This window comes from Nelumbo nucifera, chromosome 1, assembly GCF_055504915.1.
Source record: "Nelumbo nucifera cultivar China Antique chromosome 1, China Antique-T2T, whole genome shotgun sequence".
Taxonomy (NCBI): Eukaryota; Viridiplantae; Streptophyta; class Magnoliopsida; order Proteales; family Nelumbonaceae; genus Nelumbo; species Nelumbo nucifera.
Window position 1 is genome coordinate 185,880,236 of NC_142649.1, and position 19,404 is coordinate 185,899,639.

The window sequence follows — 19,404 nt, forward strand, 5'->3', positions numbered from 1 at the left end:
AAACAGGCTGAGACTTTGAAGTCACATATCAATTTAGTGGGCTCTGATGGAGATTAACACAATAAGGGATTTTCTGGTCTTTTATGTATCTTTGCATTTTTAGCAGCTAGGGTATTTTAGTTATTTTCTTCAAGGTTAAGTAGTTCTATCCTAGGATTTGATTTAAATATCTAGGAGTTTGTTTAATTTTTAATTAAAGCATGAAAGCAGCAATTCTGTAAATTCTATTTTCTAAGTTCTTGAAGAGTTGGCCTGTCCCTAGTGCCTTTATGTGAGATCTATGTTCATAATGTGGTTAATGAATTTTGGAGAATATTTTCTGCTATGTGCTTCTGTGAGTGATAATTCTTTCTTTTAGAAAAAAGACATGGAAGAAATCTATCAAATCCATTATTCAATATCAACTAAAGCATATGATATCCCTTTCATTTTAGTTAGTTTCCTTCCCTCACATAATTTCTTGGGAGAGAGAAACTTCACTTTGAGGATTTCCGAGCTGCCCCTACCATTCTGAAAGGTTTTTGCAAATTCTAACCCCCAACCTGCTTGATTTCAAAAACCCATTGACTAAGGTTAAAACCCATCAACACGCGCAATTGAACTATTGAATCAGTCAACCCTCTTAGTGGGTGAAGGGTCAGACACCAAGTGGTTGCATATTAGAAACTCCAACTTGATAATAGTGGTATTGCAGGTTATAGAAGTCCCACCTCCACTACTGAAACTGAGACCACACCAATGCTTTTTTTTGGCCCAATTTCTTAGACTGATGATTCAATGTTAGAAATAATTGTGCAACCAGGTGGGTCCTTTCTTTGCCTGATTCAATAATCAACTTTCCTCAACTCTGTTGTTTTTAAAGCCACCACCAGATTGAGTCTCTTCTGGTGGAAGAGAAGCTGTTGCCAGATGTCACCAAATCATTGTTTCTTCTTACTATGAGAGTTAGTTCTGCAACTTCTCATTCTCAGAGCCTGACCTGTTCAACCTGGATGGTTGAACCAGAGAACTGTCACACAGAAAGAAAAGTGGGTCAGCCACTAGTTTGGACTTTGAAACACTGTTCTAAAGGATTGGTCTTGTTTAGAGCAAAGGTTGGTAATGCACCAGCCTTGTTTTTGGCAATTAGAATTAGTAACTCCATTAGGACAGTGTTGATGGTATAGTTGTCAAGGCGATGCCTAGGCGACAAGGCACCCTTTGAGGCTCGCCTCGCCTAATCGCCAAGCAGTTTTTTACTTTATATTATAAAATACTTTTTTGTTCATTCTTTTTTGAGATTATAATTATAAAGTAGACATTATTAAACTAAAATAATCATTTTTTATGTTTATATACTAATTTATTTTTATTATTTTCTTATTTATTAGGGTTTAATCAACACAAACATTGCTAAATGCTGTATTGAACCCTCAAAGACTTCAAAACCTGAACTAATAAGTAAGGAAGAATGCTGTAGTGTTCCTTGTTGTTGCTGATGCCCTGTAAACCTCCCGAGTGCCAGAATAGCTGGCGCTGCAACATTTATGGCTAGCCGAGCCGATGCTTGTCCAGTATCCATTCTGAGTGGCGTCAGGCTCAGCGACTTCAAGGAAAGTTCCTACAGCACAAGAAGGCAGTCATTGATACCGCTGAAAATGCAAACACTGAAAGACGGTTGGCGTGTTGCACCTTGAAGGATTGTCCTCGCCTGGTGGCACTGCGGAAACGGTGTGGCCTCAGCAGGACACGCCATACTTATACCGACGCTGGCTCCATACCGGTAGTAATAGTAGCTGTTCAGTTTCGATCCATCTAGGGTAGGGTTTTTTCGTTTCCTTGATTCCCCTATTAAAATCGAAGCTGTGCAGCTACTACCAGGAGGTGAAGCAGAGGGAAAGGTGGCCCTCGGTGGGGGAGTTCTGTGCAATCATGCTCTTATAAATATGCTACGCTCACCACCATCCCATCTCACTGCGTTCGCTATGCTCTCTCCTACATTGGTGCTTTGCTATGCTCGCGTAGCAGCTACAGGAGCATCAGTGCTTCGCTACGATCGCTAACATCATTCACTCTGTTAGCTCGCTACACTCGCGTAGTAGCAACAACAGGAGCCCTAAAAGGTCTAGAAGGCCATTTTAGGTGCGTTAAGCAAGCAATAGCTTGCCCTATTGTAGGGTGGTACATGAGGACATACTACTACTACTTTTTCTTTTCTTCTTTTCTTAAAACAAAAATAAGGGTTCAGCCCCTACATTTTTTGAATTTTATATTCTTTCTTCTTTTTCTTCTCAGGAATATGTTGATTTTCTATACTTTAATATGAACTATATGGTTATGGTACCTGTAAAGAGACTGGGCCGAATGGGTCCTAGTATCTTCTCTTGTAATATCTTTTCTTTTATTGTTGGCTAATGGGCCTGCTATTTCTTGTTGTTTAATCTCTTTATGTTACTGCCTAGCTGGCCGTCCACTTAAGGGCATACTTGTCATTACTCTAACTTTAATTCTTAATAAAAAAATGATTAGAGGAGAAAGGGAAGATAATTCGATACTTCTTCTTCTTCCTTCTCTTTTCGCCATCTTCTTCTCTTGTGTTGCTGCTCTTACTTCTCTTCCTTTTTCTTCTAATCTTCAAATTTACACCTAATATTTGAGGATTGATTTACATCTTGGTATCAGAGCAGGTCTATTTCTTCCTTTTTTTTTTCTTTCTTCTTCTTTTCCCATACACCCTTAGATTCAGAGAGTGTATGGAGAGATAGATTCTCTATAGTTCAGAGGATCTCTGACCTAGTTGGTAGAGGGTTTGGAGAGTTTAAATCTGGCTGGATATTGCCAAGAAGCGGTGTTGTTCTGTTGCTGCCTAAAACCCTAGCCGATTAGAGATTTTCGAAGGCACAGGTAAAGGTGAAGCTTTGGGTGTGGCGCTCTGTGCTTGGGAGGTGTCTTGTGACTCCTAAAGGAGGGCGGTTCAGGTTTGGAAGAGATTGGGAAGTTCTGGTAGGAGCGGTTGCATCTTCTCTCTTCCTCCCCAATAGCTGGACGAAGTAAAACCCTAGTTTTCAAGCATCTGGGTTCTGGTTTGACTTAAAGTAAGTTTATATAGACAAAATTTCTGGTTCTTCGTTTGATTAATGGAGCCATACGGAAGTGAGTTCAAGCAAGTGCCGGTTTCAGGCCTTTGCTCAGTAGATTCCGTTTTGATTGGTGTAACCACAACCAAGCTAGATGGGACAAATTATCTTGCTTGGGCACAGTCTATAAGAATTTATGTCTGTAGTAAAGGAAAACTCGGGTACCTCACAGGTAGTAAAGTGAAACCCGAAGAGACAGACCCTAAATTTGAGAAATGGATGCAAGAGAACTATATTGTCATAGGATGGTTGGCCAATTCTATGCAACCTCATATAAGTCAGCATTATCTCTGGATGTCTTCGGCTAAGGAGATAAGGGACAGTGTTACTGAGACCTATTCACAGAAGTTGAATGTAGCCAGAGTCTATAAGTTGAAAAGTGATGTGAAGAACGTAAGACAGGGGGAAGGAAGAGTGTAGCAATCTACTACTCTATACTGCAATCCCTATGGCAAGAAATTGATGTTATGGAGACAGTTGTATGGGAGAGTAAGAATGATGCTGAAATGTATAGAAAGTTGATGGAGAGAAATAGGGTGTTTGAATTTCTCATTGGACTCAGCCCTGAGTTTGACATCATTAGGCAAAATATCCTGGCCAGAGATGAGGTTACTCTTTCCCAGGCATATGCTATGATAAGCAGTGAGGAGAGTAGACGGCAGGTTCAGTTGTAGGGTCCACCTACAGAAAACTTTGCACATGCTGGAATAAAGCCAAAGGGTCCTACTGAGAAAAAGGAGCAGATATGTGAATATTGCAAGAAACCGAGGCATACAAAGGACACTTATTGGAAGCTTCATCCTGAGCTTCTTCCTGATAGGTTTAAGAATAACAACAACTCTAAGAAGGGCAGTCAGGTAGGAAAGCCTAAGGTAGCTAATGTTGCTATAATACCTGAAGGAGGAAATAAGGAGTGAAGAGAAATCAACCATTGAGCAATTGGCAGCAATGAAGGTGGATTTTGAAAAGTATGGGAGGCTACTAAATCACTTGGAAGCTACTATTTCTTCATCTCACTCTTCCAACAACAACACATCATCTTCATCAGCATTTGCTCACTCAGGTATTCGTGCTTTTGCAAATCATGCTTCAGTTTCAGGTAATCATAAAATCCCTTGGATTATTGATTCCGGTGCATCAGGCCATATGACCAGCCTGTCTAATCTCTTCTGCTCATACCACCTTCTCTCTGGCAAAGAGAAAATATCCCTTGCTGATGGGTCTCTTGCTCCCATCTCTAGTAAAGGAGATATAAAGACCTCTGACACCCTTTATTTATCCTCTGTCCTTCATGTCCCTAAACTTAACACAAACCTTTTATTTGTTAGCAGCTTAACTAAATCCATGAATTGCAACATAACCTTTTTTTCCCACTCATTGTGTTTTTCAGGACCTGCAATCTCAGAGGATGATTGGGAGTGGCCATGAGGCGAACGGAATATACTTGTTGGACACACCGGATCGAGCTTTGGGACCACCTCATGGAGTTGCCTTAGAGTCAGTTTTGTCCGAGTCTATTAACAAAGTCTTGTTATGTCACTTTCGGTTTGGTCATTTGTCATTTTCTGCTTTGAGTCATTTGTTTCCAGATATGTTTAAGGGAGTGTCTTTATCGAGCCTTCATTGTGAGTCGTGTGAACTGGCAAAGCATTGTAGACATTCTTATTTAGTAAGCAATAAAAGATCTCTTTCTCCTTTTCATATTGTTCACTCTGACGTGTGGGGGCCATATCATTTGCCAACTATGGGGGGTTACAGGTACTTTATCCTTTTTATTGATGACTACTCTCGTTACACTTGGATTGATCTCATGAAATCCAGGGATGAAGTACTAGCTATTGTGCAAAAATTTCATGAACTCATCCTCACCCAGTTTAACACTCGTGTCAAAATATTCCGTTCTGATAATGCTAAGGAGTATTTTGAGAGAACCCTTTCCACCTATCTTGAAACTTTTGGGGTTATTCATCAAAGTTCTTGTTCCTGCACTCCACAACAAAACGGGGTGGCAGAAAGGAAGAATAGACATGTGGTTGAAGTTGCCAGATCCCTTTTGTTTGCATCCCATGTTCCTATAAAATTTTGGGGAGATGTTGTTCTTACTACTATTTTTATCAACCATATGCCCTCCCGGGTCCTTGACTTCAAAACCCCCTTTAGCCTTCTCTTCCCGGATGAGGATATTTTTTCTCTTCCTCTCTGTGTTTTTGGGTGCACTTGCTATGTGCATATTCACAGTCATCAAAGGCACAAGTTTGAACCTAAGGCTCATAAATGTGTTTTTCTGGGATATGCTTCCACACAGAAGGGATATTGCTGTTTTGATCCAGTTCGTGGCACCCGCTTTGTATCTCGGGATGTCACCTTTGCTGAGTTGACTCCTTTCTTTAGCATTTCTCCTGAGGGGGAGAAATCTTTAGAGCCCTTTGCTATGTCTCTAGCTATTCCTCTTCCCATTCCTCTTGAGTCCTATCATGAGGTGTCTACTTCTCCCATTGGACCTACCTCCGATATTCCTATTCCTCCTCCTCCACCTCATTCTCCTATAATTCCTCCTCCTCCTGTTCTCCAAAGGTGGTACCAAAGGCAGAGATTCAGACATGGGTAGGTTGTTTCCACTCCTACAGAAGAGCCTCTTGCTCCTCCCATCATTACTGAGGTAATAGGTCAGCCTTCTTCTGACCCATCTACAGCTTTCCCAGACCTTGACCTTCCTATTGCTCTCCGCAAGGGCAAGCAGAAGTGTACAGCCCATTGTATCTCCAAACACCTGTCTTATAGCCTTCTCTCTCCTTCCTACTATTTTCTTGCATCTGTTTCTTCCCATGTGATACCCAGGTCCGTACCGGAAGCCTTATCTCAACCTGAATGGAGGGATGCTATGATGGCTGAACCGGGTGCTTTGCATAAGAATTATACTTGGGATATTGTTGACTTGTCTGAAGGGAAGGAACCAGTGGGTTGTAAATGGGTGTTTACCATTAAATATCACTCTGATGGCTCTATTGAGAGGTTTAAGGCTAGGCTGGTTGCTAAGGGCTACACTCAAATGTATAGCATTGACTATCTTGAGACATTTGCTCCTGTCGCTAAGATGACCTCAGTCAGGGTTTTGTTATCTCTAGCCGCTACTTTTGACTGGCCCCTACTCCAGTTTGATGTTAAAAATGCCTTCTTGAATGGAGACCTACATGAAGAGGTCTATATGTCTTTGCCTCCAGGGGTGTATGGGAAGGAAATGCAAGGCAAGGTGTGTAAACTGCAGAAATCTATTTATGGTCTCAAACAGTCTCCTCGGGCTTGGATTGAGAGGTTTAGGGCTGCTCTTGTCTCCTTTGGCTACACACAAACTCAATCTGATCATACCCTATTCTTGAAGAGAAATGGCTCTCTGGTTACCTTCTTGATAGTTTATGTTGATGATATTGTGGTCACGGGTAATGACACTCAAGAGGTCAGTAAACTAAAAAGGTTTCTCAACTCTGAATTTGAGATCAAGGATTTGGGAGATCTTCGGTATTTTTTGGGCATTGAAGTTGCTAGATCTAAGGATGGTATCTTCATTTCTCAGCGTAAATATGTCCTTGACCTCCTTGCTGAGACTGGTAAATTTGGAGCTAAACCAATCTCCACTCCTATTGATCCTGATCATATGCTTTTTGCTACAGATGGTGAGCTTTTATCTGATAAGGGGGTGTTTCAGAGACTGCTTGGGAAGTTGTTATATCTTTGCATGACTCGGCCAGATATTTCCTATGCAGTAAGTGTTATTAGTCAATTTATGCATTCTCCCAGAGATACTCATTTAGTTGTTGTAGAAAGGGTTATGTGTTACTTGAAAGGTACACCAGGGAAAGGTATCCTGTTTGCTAAACATGGACACATGAAGCTGGAAGCTTTCACTGATGCTGATTGGGCAGGATGTATTGATGATAGGAGATCCACCTCAGGTTATTGTGCTCTGGTCGCTGGGAACATTGTGTCATGGAGGAGTAAGAAACAATCTATAGTTGCTAGATCCTCAGCTAAAGCAGAATACAGGGCCATGGCACATGGTGTATCCGAATTGCTGTGGCTACGATCCCTTCTAGAAGAATTGGGGGTTGACTACGAGAAGCCAATGATGCTCTACCTATGACAACCAAGCAGCTATCAACATTGCACATAATCCTGTTCAACATGACAGAACTAAGCACATTGAGGTTGATAGACATTTTATAAGGGAAAGAGTTTCCTCAAGAGAAGTTTGTTTGCCATTCATCACATCAAACAAGCAATTGGCTGATATCTTGACCAAGGGAGTTCCAAGAGGGAAAATGACACACTATATAAGCAAGTTGGGCATGATTGACATCTATGCTCATCTTGAGGGGGAGTGTAAAGAGACTGGGCCGAATGGGTCCTAGTATCTTCTCTTGTAATATCTTTTCTTTTATTGTTGGCTAATGGGCCTCTCTTAATGGGCCTGTTATTTCTTTTTGTTTAATCTCTTTATGTTACTGCCTAGTTGGCCACCCACTTAAGGGCATACTTGTCATTACTCTAACTTTAATTCTTAATAAAAAAAGGATTAGAGGAGAAAGGGAAGATAATTCGATACTTGTCAATAGTTGATACTTAGATTTTAATTATGAGCATGTTGATACTTTGAACCTTGGTTAACAGTGTTAGGGATCCAAGTCGGGGAGGCTGGGCTGGGTTTATGGTCAACACTATTGGAGAAATTGTAATATAAAGTAGAGAAATTAAGAAATAGTTTTAAACAGAGGGATGGAATACCTGTTCTTGCAGAAAGAAACTAAAGAAGGGTAACAACCCCTGTTTTCACAGCAGAAGAGGTCAAAGAGTTCAATCTCAAGTTTCAGTCCAATTGCTTGTAATTTCAACTCATCAGCATAAAACTTCAGGTTCAATCACTTTAAACATTAGTTTTCATCTTTTAAAACCCCAATTTTAGGGTTTTCATTTTATATGGGCAAGACAAAAAAAAAAGGTTTTGGGGTTTATGAGGTGGGCCCCACCTGGACATCCTGTAAATCTGTAATCAATATTTGGTGAGAAACATGCATAGTTGTCAAGGCAACGCCTAGGCGACAAGGCGTCCTTGGAGTCTCGCCTTGCCTAATTGCCAAGCAGTTTTCTATAACATGTTATAACAAACTTTTATTTTCTTAATTTGTTGAGGTTATAATTATAAAATAGACATTTTTAAACTAAAATATTCATTTTGTGTGTTTATATACTAATTTTTTTTTCTTATTTGTTAGGGTTTAATCAACACAAACATTGCTAAATGCTGTATTGAACCCTCAAAGACTTCAAAACCTGAACCAATAAGTAGAAAGAATATAAAATGTTGTCCAATCAACACATTTTTGTCTTTTTCTTTACTAATTTTGTGTTTTTATATACTAATTTCTTCTTCTTCTTCTTCTTGCACCTTTTGTTTTCTTCTTTTCCTATAACAGAAATAGGGGTTCAGCCCCTATATTTTTCGAATTTTCTTCTTTCTTCTTGTTGTGAGAATTATTATTTAATTGTTATTTTATAGTTGCTGTTAGTGGGTTGTCAGCTTAAGATGCTGTCAGTCAGTTAGTTTCTTTCTTTCTTATTAGTTTGTCTCTAGGGAGTGCCACCAGGGGCATACTTGTAATCTCCCATTCCTTTTATTATTAAGTTAATATAAATAACTAAACTGGCGGCAGCCAGAAGTAGTTGGTTTTTTTGTCTCTCAATCATATCTTCCTCTTCTTCTCTTTCTCTCCCTCGTCTCTCTCTCTCCGTGAATGATTACATGGTATTAGAGCAAGGTTCTGGGCTATAAAAAAATCGGTTTCTCCCATTTGAACCTGCTTCGTCCTCTTTTCTTCTTTGATTTCTTGGACGTGGAAGACAGAGAAACCCTAGCAGACTACTTGTGGCTCTTCCTTTGGGTTCTTCCTTGGTCATAATATCAAGGTGACCCTAGTAGAAGAAGGGCAATGCAGAAAAAGATTCCCTTTCTTATCTGTTTGATGCTGTGAAGTTAGTTTCTGGTTGGCACCTTCGTACAGGTTTTGGACAAGGTATGTGTTCTTGTTTTTTTATGTCCAATGGTGTGAAGGTCTTATTTCTTGGTTTTATACCTTCGTTTGGATGCTGGATTGTTAGATTGCATGGGCTGTAGTCGGATTGCTAGTATACTATTCTAATGGCTAGTGTTGGACTGATTACTGGGCTGTTTTAATGACTAAACCATCACTGAATTGATTTCAGCATTTTTTTTTGTTTTTTTTCCATTCCAGAAGTAATTTCCTTGAGGGTTGGTATTCTGATTGTGGCTGTTGTGTAGTTGTGTGTGATTTGGTCTGATTCAGCAGTACTCTATGGCAAACTATGATTCAACTTCATCGGGGGTTACACCGACCCGCAGCACAACTGGTATGGGAAGTGAAAACATGATGTTTCCCATGCCCATTACCCCTTTAAATGGTCTAAACTATTTGGAGTGGGCTAAAAGTGTAAAACTTTATGTAACGGCAAGGGAAAAAGTTGGTTCCTTAAATGGAAGGGTGAAAGAACCCAAGAGTGAGACAGCTGAACATGATAGGTGGGACCAAGAAAACAGTATGGTGATGTCTTGGCTCCTTGCAGCCATTGAACCTGATGTGAAGAAAAACTTTATGTGGGCAGACACCGCTAGTGAGATTTGGGAACAGGCCAAAACTATCTATTCTGAGCGAAGGCATTATGCCAAGGTTTACCAGTTGCCAGCTGAATCCTCAACTTGTAAACAGGGAAATCGTAGTTTGTCTTCCTATTATTCAGCCCTTACTTCCGTATGGAAAGAATTGGATCATTATCAGGCTATAGAGTGGAAACATGATGACAATGCTAAGGCCTACAGGAAACTGGTTTCTCAGCAGTGTGTGTTTGCCTTCTTGTTGGGGCTGAACCCTGCCTATGAACCCTTGAGAGTTCAGATCTTAGGAAGCAAAAAGTTGCCGTCGGTTCACGAGCTATATGTCCTTGTTCAATCGGAAGAAAGTAGGTGGAGTGTGATGGTTACAACCGAGGGGGAGCAACAAGTTGTTTTGGCTGCAATGAGTAATAACAACATGAGGAAGAAAAGTGACACCAAGAAGGCTGATGATAAAGACCAGTTGTTTTGTATCCACTGTCGGCGCTCACGGCATACACGTGACACATGTTGGGACATTCATGGGAAACCCAAGTGGGCAGTGAAGAACCAAGAACAGGGTAAAGGGAAAGGTTAGAAGAAGATGAACACAGCACATAATGCAGCACATGTGACAACCCAAGATACTCAGGTTGTCGGTACTACCCGGGACCACCTTACTAATTCTGACCCCAAGGAAGATATAATGAATTCCTTCAGAGACTACTTGAAGTCATATGGTAGGGCTTTGCGACAGATGGATAGTTCAGCCACTGGTACTCCTACTTCATTTGCATCTACATCAGGTAATGCGGCTTCTGCATTCCATGTCACTACTACCACTGGTTCCCCTTGGATCATTAACTCAGCGGCCTCTAACCACATGACCGATAAGCCGAACTTGTTTCAAACTTATAGCCTTTTGTTAGGAAGGGACAAAGTGAGGCTTGCAGATGGATCATTCTCCTCCATTGCAGGCCAATGATCAATATCTCTTCCCCATGGCCTTAACCTGAATTGTGTATTGCATGTCCCTCAACTTCTTATAAATTTGCTTGCAATTAGTAGTATCACAAGCTCTTTAAACTGTAGTGTAACCTTTTTTCCTGGTTCATGTGTTTTTCAGGATCTAACTTCTGGGAGGACGATTAGTAGAGGGAGCCTAGTGGATGGTCTCTACATTCTTGACAACAAAGCTGGTCTCTCGGTGTCATCCTCAGAGTCACATAGTCAATCAAATAAGAGTCAAATTTTTTTGTGGCATAGTCGGTTAGGTCATGTTTCTTTTGAAATAGTAAAGTCTTTGTTTCCGGTTTTATTTAAGTCATGTTCAATGTCAGAGTTCCAGTGTCAAACGTGTCAGTTGAGCAAACAATGTAGAACAACTTTTCACTCAAATAATAAAAGATCAAGTGTTCCTTTTCATGTTGTGTATTCTGATGTATGGGGGCCTACTACTATAATCTCTGAGGCCGGATTTAAGTACCTTATCACATTGATCGATGATTACTCTCGCTATACATGGGTATTCCCTATGCGTAGTAGAGACGAAGTTCCAAAGATTGTGAAAGACTTCCAGAGATGGTATTTACGCAATTCCATGTTGAAATACAGATCTTCCAATCTGACAATGCAAAAGAATATTTCCATGGTGAGCTCAATGAGTTCTTTGCCTCCCACGGATCTATTCATAGGAGCTCATGCGCAAGAACACCACAACAAAATGGTGTTGTAGAAAGAAAAAACAGACACCTCCTTGAGGTAGCTCACGGGATGATGTTACACATGAATGTTCCAAAAAGGTTTTGGATGGATGCTATACTTGCAGCTGCTTATGTCATCAATCGCATGCCCTCTAGAGTGCTGAACTACATGGCCCCTCATCAGTTGTTGTTCCCTCAGTCCCCTTTATTTTCCATTCCCATGAGAGTTTTTGGTTGTCGTGCCTTTGTGCATGATTTGTCTCCGCCTCGAGGTAAGTTAGACCCTCGGTCCATTCCTTGTATCTTTCTGGGGTATCTCTCCTCTAAAAAAGGGTATCGGTGCTTTGATCCCGTTAGTCATAAGCTTTTTGTGTCTATGGATGTGTCCTTTGAGTTTGAACCATTCTTCCCTGCTTCTCCTCAGGGGGAGAGTAGTAGTGTGGAAGAGGAGAAGCAGGTTCAGGTCCGTCAAGTCTCTCTTCCTTCTATTTCGGACCTTGCTCCCTTTCGTGTCTTCCAACATACATGCCGTAGAGATCAGCAATGCGATAGAGATGTGGAGCAGCCAAACATTAAGCAACCGACAGTGTTAGAGTCCCAGGAGGTAAGTCCAATCCCTGTTGCACCTACTGATACCCCTACTCCTACTGTGGATGACCTTGACATTTCTATTGCTCAAAGAAAGGGAGTCAGGTCATGCACTACCAAACACCTCATTACCTAGTATGTCTCCTATGATCACATTTCCCCTCATACCGAGCCTTTCTATCCGTAGTTGATTGCATCCCTGTTTCTAGAAATGTTGTAGAAGCCTTAAAATGCCCCGAATGGACATATGCCATGAAGGAGGAGATTAATGCTCTTCATAAACATCAAACTTGGGAATTGGTGGATCTTCCAAGGGGGAAAGACCCCGTGGGGTGTAAGTGGGTGTTTACAGTTAAACACAAGGCAGACGGGATAGTTGAAAGGTACAAAGCAAGATTAGTAGCCAAAGGGTACACTCAAGTGTACGGGGTTGACTATGATGTGACTTTTGCTCCAGTAGCAAAGATGAACTGAATTAGGATTCTCCTATCATTAGCTGCTAACCTTGACTGGGAATTGCATCAACTGGACATAAAGAATGCTTTTTTAAATGGTGACCTAGAGGAGGAAGTATACATGGTTCAACCCCCTGGATTTTGTGCCAAGGGAAGTGAAAATAAGGTGTGCAAGCTGAGAAAGTCTCTTTATGGTTTAAAACAATCTCCCAGAGCTTGGTTCAGTAAGTTTCACATGGCAGTTCAACAGGTAGGCTTCAAACAATGTCAGTCTGATCATACATTCTTTGTGAAGAGATGTCAGGAACAGGTTGTTGTATTGATAGTGTATGTGGATGATATCATCATTATAGGAAATTGGAGTTCAGAAATACAAAAATTGAAACAATTCCTTGCATCTAAATTTGAAGTGAAAGATTTAGGTCCCCTGAAGTATTTCCTTGGAATTGAAGTCATCCGCTCAGAAAATGGGTATCTTCATTTCACAAAGGAAATACACCCTTGATCTATTACAAGACACAAGCAAATTAGGTGCAAGGCTAGCAGATACTCCCATGGATGTTGATCACAAGTTGGGTGACTATGATGGTGAACCTCTAAAAGATGTGAAACAGTTCCAAAGGTTAGTGGGAAAGCTGATTTATTTGTCCATGACCCGTCCAGACATTGCCTATTCAGTTGGGGTTCTAAGCCAATTTATGCACTCTCCTAAGAAACCACACATGGAGGCAGCAGAGAGTGTTCTTAGATACTTAAAAAAGTATCCCGGAACAGGTCTACTATTCAGTAAACATAATCACCTAAAGGTGGAAGTCTTTACAGATGCTGATTGGGCAGGTGTTGTGGATGATAGAAAGTCCATGAGTGGGTATTGCACATTTGTGGGAGGAAACCTAGTGACTTGGAAAAGCAAGAAACAAAGTGTGGCAACAAGGTCAAGTGTTGAAGCTGAATATAGAGCTATGGCACATGGGGTGGATGAAGTCCTTTGGCTAAAAAATCTTCTAGGGGAGCTTGGAGTTGTTGTTCATAATCCTATGTCTCTTTACTGTGACAACAAGGCAGCCATAAACATTGCCAATAACCCTGTCCTACATGAGAGGACCAAGCACATTGAGGTGGACAAATACTTAATAAGGGAAAAATTGGAAAAAAGGGAAATTTGCATCCCTTATGTCAACTCCAAGGAACAACTCGCTGATGTCCTCACAAAAGGGCTTCCATACTCGCGGCACAATGAGTTATGTGACAAGCTGGGCATGATAGACATATTCAGCCCAACTGAGGGGGAGTGTTGTGAGGATTATTTAATTGTTATTTTATAATTGTTGTTAGTGGGTTGTCAGCTTAAGATGCTGCCAGTCAGTCAGTTTCTTTCTTTCTTATTAGTTTGTTTCTAGGGAGTGCCACCAGGGGCATACTTGTAATCTCCCATTCCTTTTATATTAAGTTAATATAAATAACTAAACTGGCGGCAGCCAGAAGTAGTTGGTTTTTTTGTCTCTCAATCATATCTTCCTCTTCTTCTCTTTCTCTCTCTCATCTCTCTCTCTCCATGAATGATTCACTTCTTTTTCTTCTCATGAATATGTTGGAATATGTTGATTTTCTATACTTTAACATGAAGTTTATACTTTTCTTATGAAAATTGTGGATATTTATTAAGGAAATATGATTATGGAACCTACGGAACTACCCTAGGATACATGTTTTTACTTAAAAAATCCATTGCCTAGGCAACTAAGCGACTAGGCACCCCCTCTGTCGCCTAGCCTAACCTTGGTGCCTTGAAAACTATGGAAACATGGATAGCCCATTTTAGCTGTATTTCAGCTAAAAAATGGCTTTCCCATGATGTTTCTTTTAGTGGCTTCTCCAAAGGAGCTCAACGTAAGTGACAACCAAAGCTTCATCCCTCCCAAACTGGCCCAAGAGAGGGAGGGAGTGTGTTCCCTTGGTGACTCATTTGCCTGCAGGGCTGAAACTTTGTTTCATTCCGCATAAGGCAAGTGATTAGAGAGTGACAGAGAGATTGAGAGAGTTTCTTTGGTGACTCGATAGAGAATGACCCCCAATATTTTTTTTTGTTCATGTATTCTGACAAATTCTGTTTGATTTAGGTTATTATTTTTTTTGATATGTTGTTTTGTTATTTAAGACATAAAATTAAGTTTTATTTCTAAATAACCCACTTTATGGATCTTACATCATTTGAAATGGTTTTTTGTTTTCTTTCCCTGTTTAGTGGAGGTAACTATCTCTAACCTTTTGAGAGAGGAGGTAACTACCATTAGAAGCTTTTGAGTGGGTAGACATGTCTAGGGAAGGAAGCTTTTGTTTGAAGGTGGGAGTAACCACTTTTAGTGATGGCTGCCAACTTGATGCAACTCTCCTCATTTATCTATGCTTGGGGCTGGCAGTGTACAACAAGCTCACATTTGAGAATTTGAAAATTTTCAGCCATTTCCCGATTTGTGATTTGTTAAAAACCGAAGGGGTTAGAACAGTTAGGGGGGCAGAGCGAAAACGACTTGGGTAGAAGCAGTAAGAAATGATTGAAGTGCCCATAATTTAACAATGGATATGACACTGAACAAAAAAAAGGATTCAAATAGTCGATTCCATATGTCTAAGACAAGGCTTAGATGATGATGATGACGTGTTCTTCCCTCATTTACTGTGAGAACCATGAAAAATATCAGGGTTATTAATGTTTTGAATTTTTAGTATTGCTGATTGTTGGTTTTATCAGTCACAATATTTTGAATATCAGGGTTAATAATGACGTGTTCTTCCCTCATTTACTGTGAGAACCATGAAAAATATCAGGGTTAACAATGTTTTGAATTTTTAGTATTGCTGAATAATTGTTGGTTTTATCAGTCACAATAGATTCTAACCAAAAGGAAAATAACTACGAAGTTGAGACTTGATCTTCGTTTGAACTGTGATAGGACAACCTTGGAATTTTGCTCTCTAGAAACTGATATTCCCCAAGAGCTAATGTGTTCCATCAGGATACGATGGTGCTGGTGACTTGATTGTAACAAGGATTGAGATTTGTCATGTCATTCGTTTCTTTCTGTTTTTTTTTTTTTATCACATTTCTTTCCTTTTAAGCCCTTATTTCTTTTATTTGTGATAATTTTCAGTTTCTTTTCCTCAACAATACTTTATTTCGATGCTTTGACAGATTAAACGGGTTCAATGATGGGGGACCTCGGACACCCCCTCCACGGCTTGCCATATTGAGGAAGAGGAATCCCAAAAAAGTGAGGTCTAATCTGCAGCGAAAGATACTGGTTGCTAGTGATCTAAGTGACATTTTAAGGTGTTCTAGTGAGATTGATTATTTGTGGTGGAGAAACCGGAAGCCTCTGAGAAGAACAGCGAGAAAACGTGCCAGGCTTGATAGCCTTTCCTCATTTTTGCATATCTAACATTAAATAGAAAACACAAATTATAATTTCATTCAATTTATTCATTTTTTTCTTATCTTTTCACCTCAATTATCTGTTGCCAGCCCAATATGCAATGATGAGTAAAATAGTAAAATTTTCACCATGCTTCCTTTTTCTCTTTTTACGTGCTTAATTGCATTTGAACATATATGTCAACATCGACCAATGTTTTTAAAAAATGATCCAGTAAAAACCACTTTTTACCTCTGGGTGGCACTGGCAGGTCAGTTGTTCAACCATCCTGATTAAAGTGGTCAACGTGTGGTTATAAATCAAGTAATAGTTATATCAAATAGATACAATGAAGAAAAATACAAAAAAGATATGGAAGTTTTTGTAAAAACATTGTGCAGTTGGTACCCTTACACCCCTCCCCCACCCCCAACCGTGGTGTTAACAGGATAAGATCCCAGGTCTCGGCTACAACTAGTCAGAGAACTGAGAACCTACTAACTTAGTCACCACCAGATGGTTGCTTCAGTTGGTAGTTGGTTGGTACCCTTGCATTTATGGTGTTTGTCATTGGGCTATCTGCCAAACACGCAGCTTGTGAATCAAGACTCATTTTGTTTGGTGAATAAGTACGTCTGTCTGAAGATTATATGCCATAATTAATCTCAAGTTCTTCATATACTAGCTAATAGATGCATCTTAAAAATTATTTGTACAAATTAAATTGATTTTATGAACAGTATATTTTAATTTCCATAAATAACATGTTATGTGTTGCAAACTAAATTATTAATTAATAGGAAATTGTCAAAAACTCACCATGAGTTTTCAGCATTTCTCTTAAACTCACAACTTTTCAAAATGTCTAAAATTCACCATGTCATTAACTTGACGTTAAAGAGACTAGCGGCTGTTAATATATTACCAATTTAACCTTTATAGAAAAATATAAAATATATACATATATTTTAATATTTAGACATGAAAAAAAAAGGAAAAAGTTCAAAAAATATTTTCAAATATAAAATATATAAAAACATAGAAATTACAAAAAATATAAAAAAATATTTTCAAATTATAGAAACTATAGAAATTGAAAAAAAATCAGAAAATAAAAGTTGTAGAAAAAAACACAAAAATTATACAAAAACACAGAAATTGCAAATAAATAACAAAAAATACAGGAAATTTTATAGATGGTAGAAAATAGAAAAATGTAAAAAAACAGAAATTATAAAAAATAGTAGAAATTATAACAAAACACTAAAATGTAAAAAAAAAATTAAAAAATGAAAAAAACCCTTTTCCTCTAACTCGTTATTCAATGGTGATTTGGTCATAAAAATTGTTATTTATGTCGACATAGACACCTCTGTTAAGAAATATTAACAGTGCACTAACGGAATGTGAGTTTTGAAAAATAATTAACATGGTGAGTTTTAGACGTTTTGAAAAGTTGTGATGAGTTTTAAGAGAAATGGTGAAAACTCACATTTCTTATATAATATTACTTAAAATATATCAACTCCATGAGAATATTTATTTGTTAAATTATCAAAATTAAAAAGTCATTACTTTTAAATAAATTGTTTAATTCATGTTGATCAAAACAAGTTGGATACGGTTATTGGCATATGTGGAAGTGGAATGAATGGGCACCAATCCCATTCCAATCATGTGGAATGAATATATGTTGGCTCCATGGGGTTACACAGGAGGTTGCCCATCCACCAACCTATAACCCCCCATCCTCCCCAAACCCTAAAGTGGGCAAGATTTGATCCCAAGCCTCCGCTACAACTAGCAGGAGGCCTTACCAATCAGCTAATTGACACCTTGTTGATTGTGTTGATATTTTTAAACCTTGTCTATTGGTTCAAACGATCATAGAGATAATATAGAAATATGAGAAATACATCCATAGATATATAAGAGATTTTTGGATATGGTAATCCCTGAACTTTGTGAAAATGTAAATTTCAATCCAAAAGAATAAAAAGGGTCATTTTCGACTTCAGACTTTGATAAAAAGGCTATCTGTAGGCAAAAGCAGACGACATTTGAAATGGTGTTAATAGATCCGTTAGGTAACATTATGTAGCACTGCTAAAGTTTGAAAAAGGGCCACTTTGATAAAGTTAAATAAGTAAATTATTTTAGGATCCTATTAAATGACTAAAGTATTGAATATGCATAATTAAGTTAATTTAAGTAAATTAAAAATTTACACCAATTAAGATAATTTGGTAAATTAAGCAATTAAATAAGTAAATTAAATCAATTAAGGAATCAAGATTAATTAATTAAATTTAAACAAAGCTAATTGATTTAAATATGTGAATTAAGAAAATTAAGCATGGTTTTAAAGACCCACCCAAAATGGAACGACTTTGGTTTTCTGTTTCTAGGTTAACGGTTCGATTGTTTGGTCCGAATGTATCAATCCATGACATTTTGAAAAATAAAAAATAAAATTAATTAAAATAAAAAATGACTAGCAAACTATTTGTTGGATTGAACATTTTAGCAGTTCAATCGTTTGGGTCAGCAACTTGTTGACCACGTTAAAAATTTTGAGCAGTCAAACTATTTGACCCAATAATTGGTCAATTGTCTAGTTCCATTTTATACCCATGCGGTTGAACCATTTGACCCAAGAACTGGTCAATTGCCCAATTCCATTTTATGCTTGGCCTGGAATTTAAAAAAAAAATATTGACTAGGTTAGTAAATTGTTGTCTCAAATGGTTGAACTACTAAATTGTTTGATCCAATAAATGGTTTTCGAGTCATTTTTTTTATTTTAATTTTTAAAATGTCACGGGTTGATCCATTCAAACCAGATGACCAAACTGTTGACCTAGAAACTAGAGGCCAAAGTGGTTCATTTTGGGTTGGTTTTTAAATTACCTTGCTTAATTGGCTTAATTTACTTATTTAGATTGATTAGCTATGTTTATTTAATTTAATTAATTAACTTTGTTTTCTTTAATTAATTTCATTTACTGATTTAATTGCTTAATTTATTTAATTAGCTCAATTATTATAATTTATTTTATTTAATTAATTAACTTAATTAAATGAATTAAATACTTTAGGGTCATTTAATTAGAGCCTAAAGGAATTTACTTAATTAACTTTATTAAAGTGCCCCATTTTCAAACTTTTCACAAAGGAACCAATCATTTTGCCCCATGCCATTCATAAAAGTGCATGTGCATATGGCCCATAACTATTCAATTTGACCAAAATTTATCATCATTTAAATCTCATGGACCCTAAACCAAAGTTCATTTGAGACAGTTCAGTTCAGTTCAGTCCACACCATATTATGAACTGATCGGTGTTAGACAGCACCAAAATAAATTTATTGATAAAAATTGGGAGAGTTGTTGGGTTGTGCATATAACCCAGAGGTGATTTGTTTATTGTTGGGTTGTGCATCAAGAATATTTCTAGAATTTTTTGAGG

The 19,404-nt window shown here is 38.4% G+C and overlaps 1 protein-coding gene across 4 annotated transcripts in view; it reads left to right on the plus strand.

The window, feature by feature from the left end:
- LOC104596082 (transcription factor jumonji (jmjC) domain-containing protein) overlaps positions 1 to 16,103 on the plus strand; it is a 122,490-nt gene extending 106,387 nt beyond the window's left edge. For all 4 annotated transcript variants that reach the window (XM_088895608.1, XM_010257101.3, XM_010257104.3 and 1 more), the window contains one exon: positions 15,714 to 16,103. In XM_088895608.1, the coding sequence (XP_088751734.1) occupies positions 15,714 to 15,960 (247 nt within the window). In that variant the 3' untranslated portion in view covers positions 15,961 to 16,103. The remainder of the gene's footprint in view (positions 1 to 15,713) is intronic.
- The last annotated feature ends 3,301 nt before the right edge of the window (positions 16,104 to 19,404 follow it).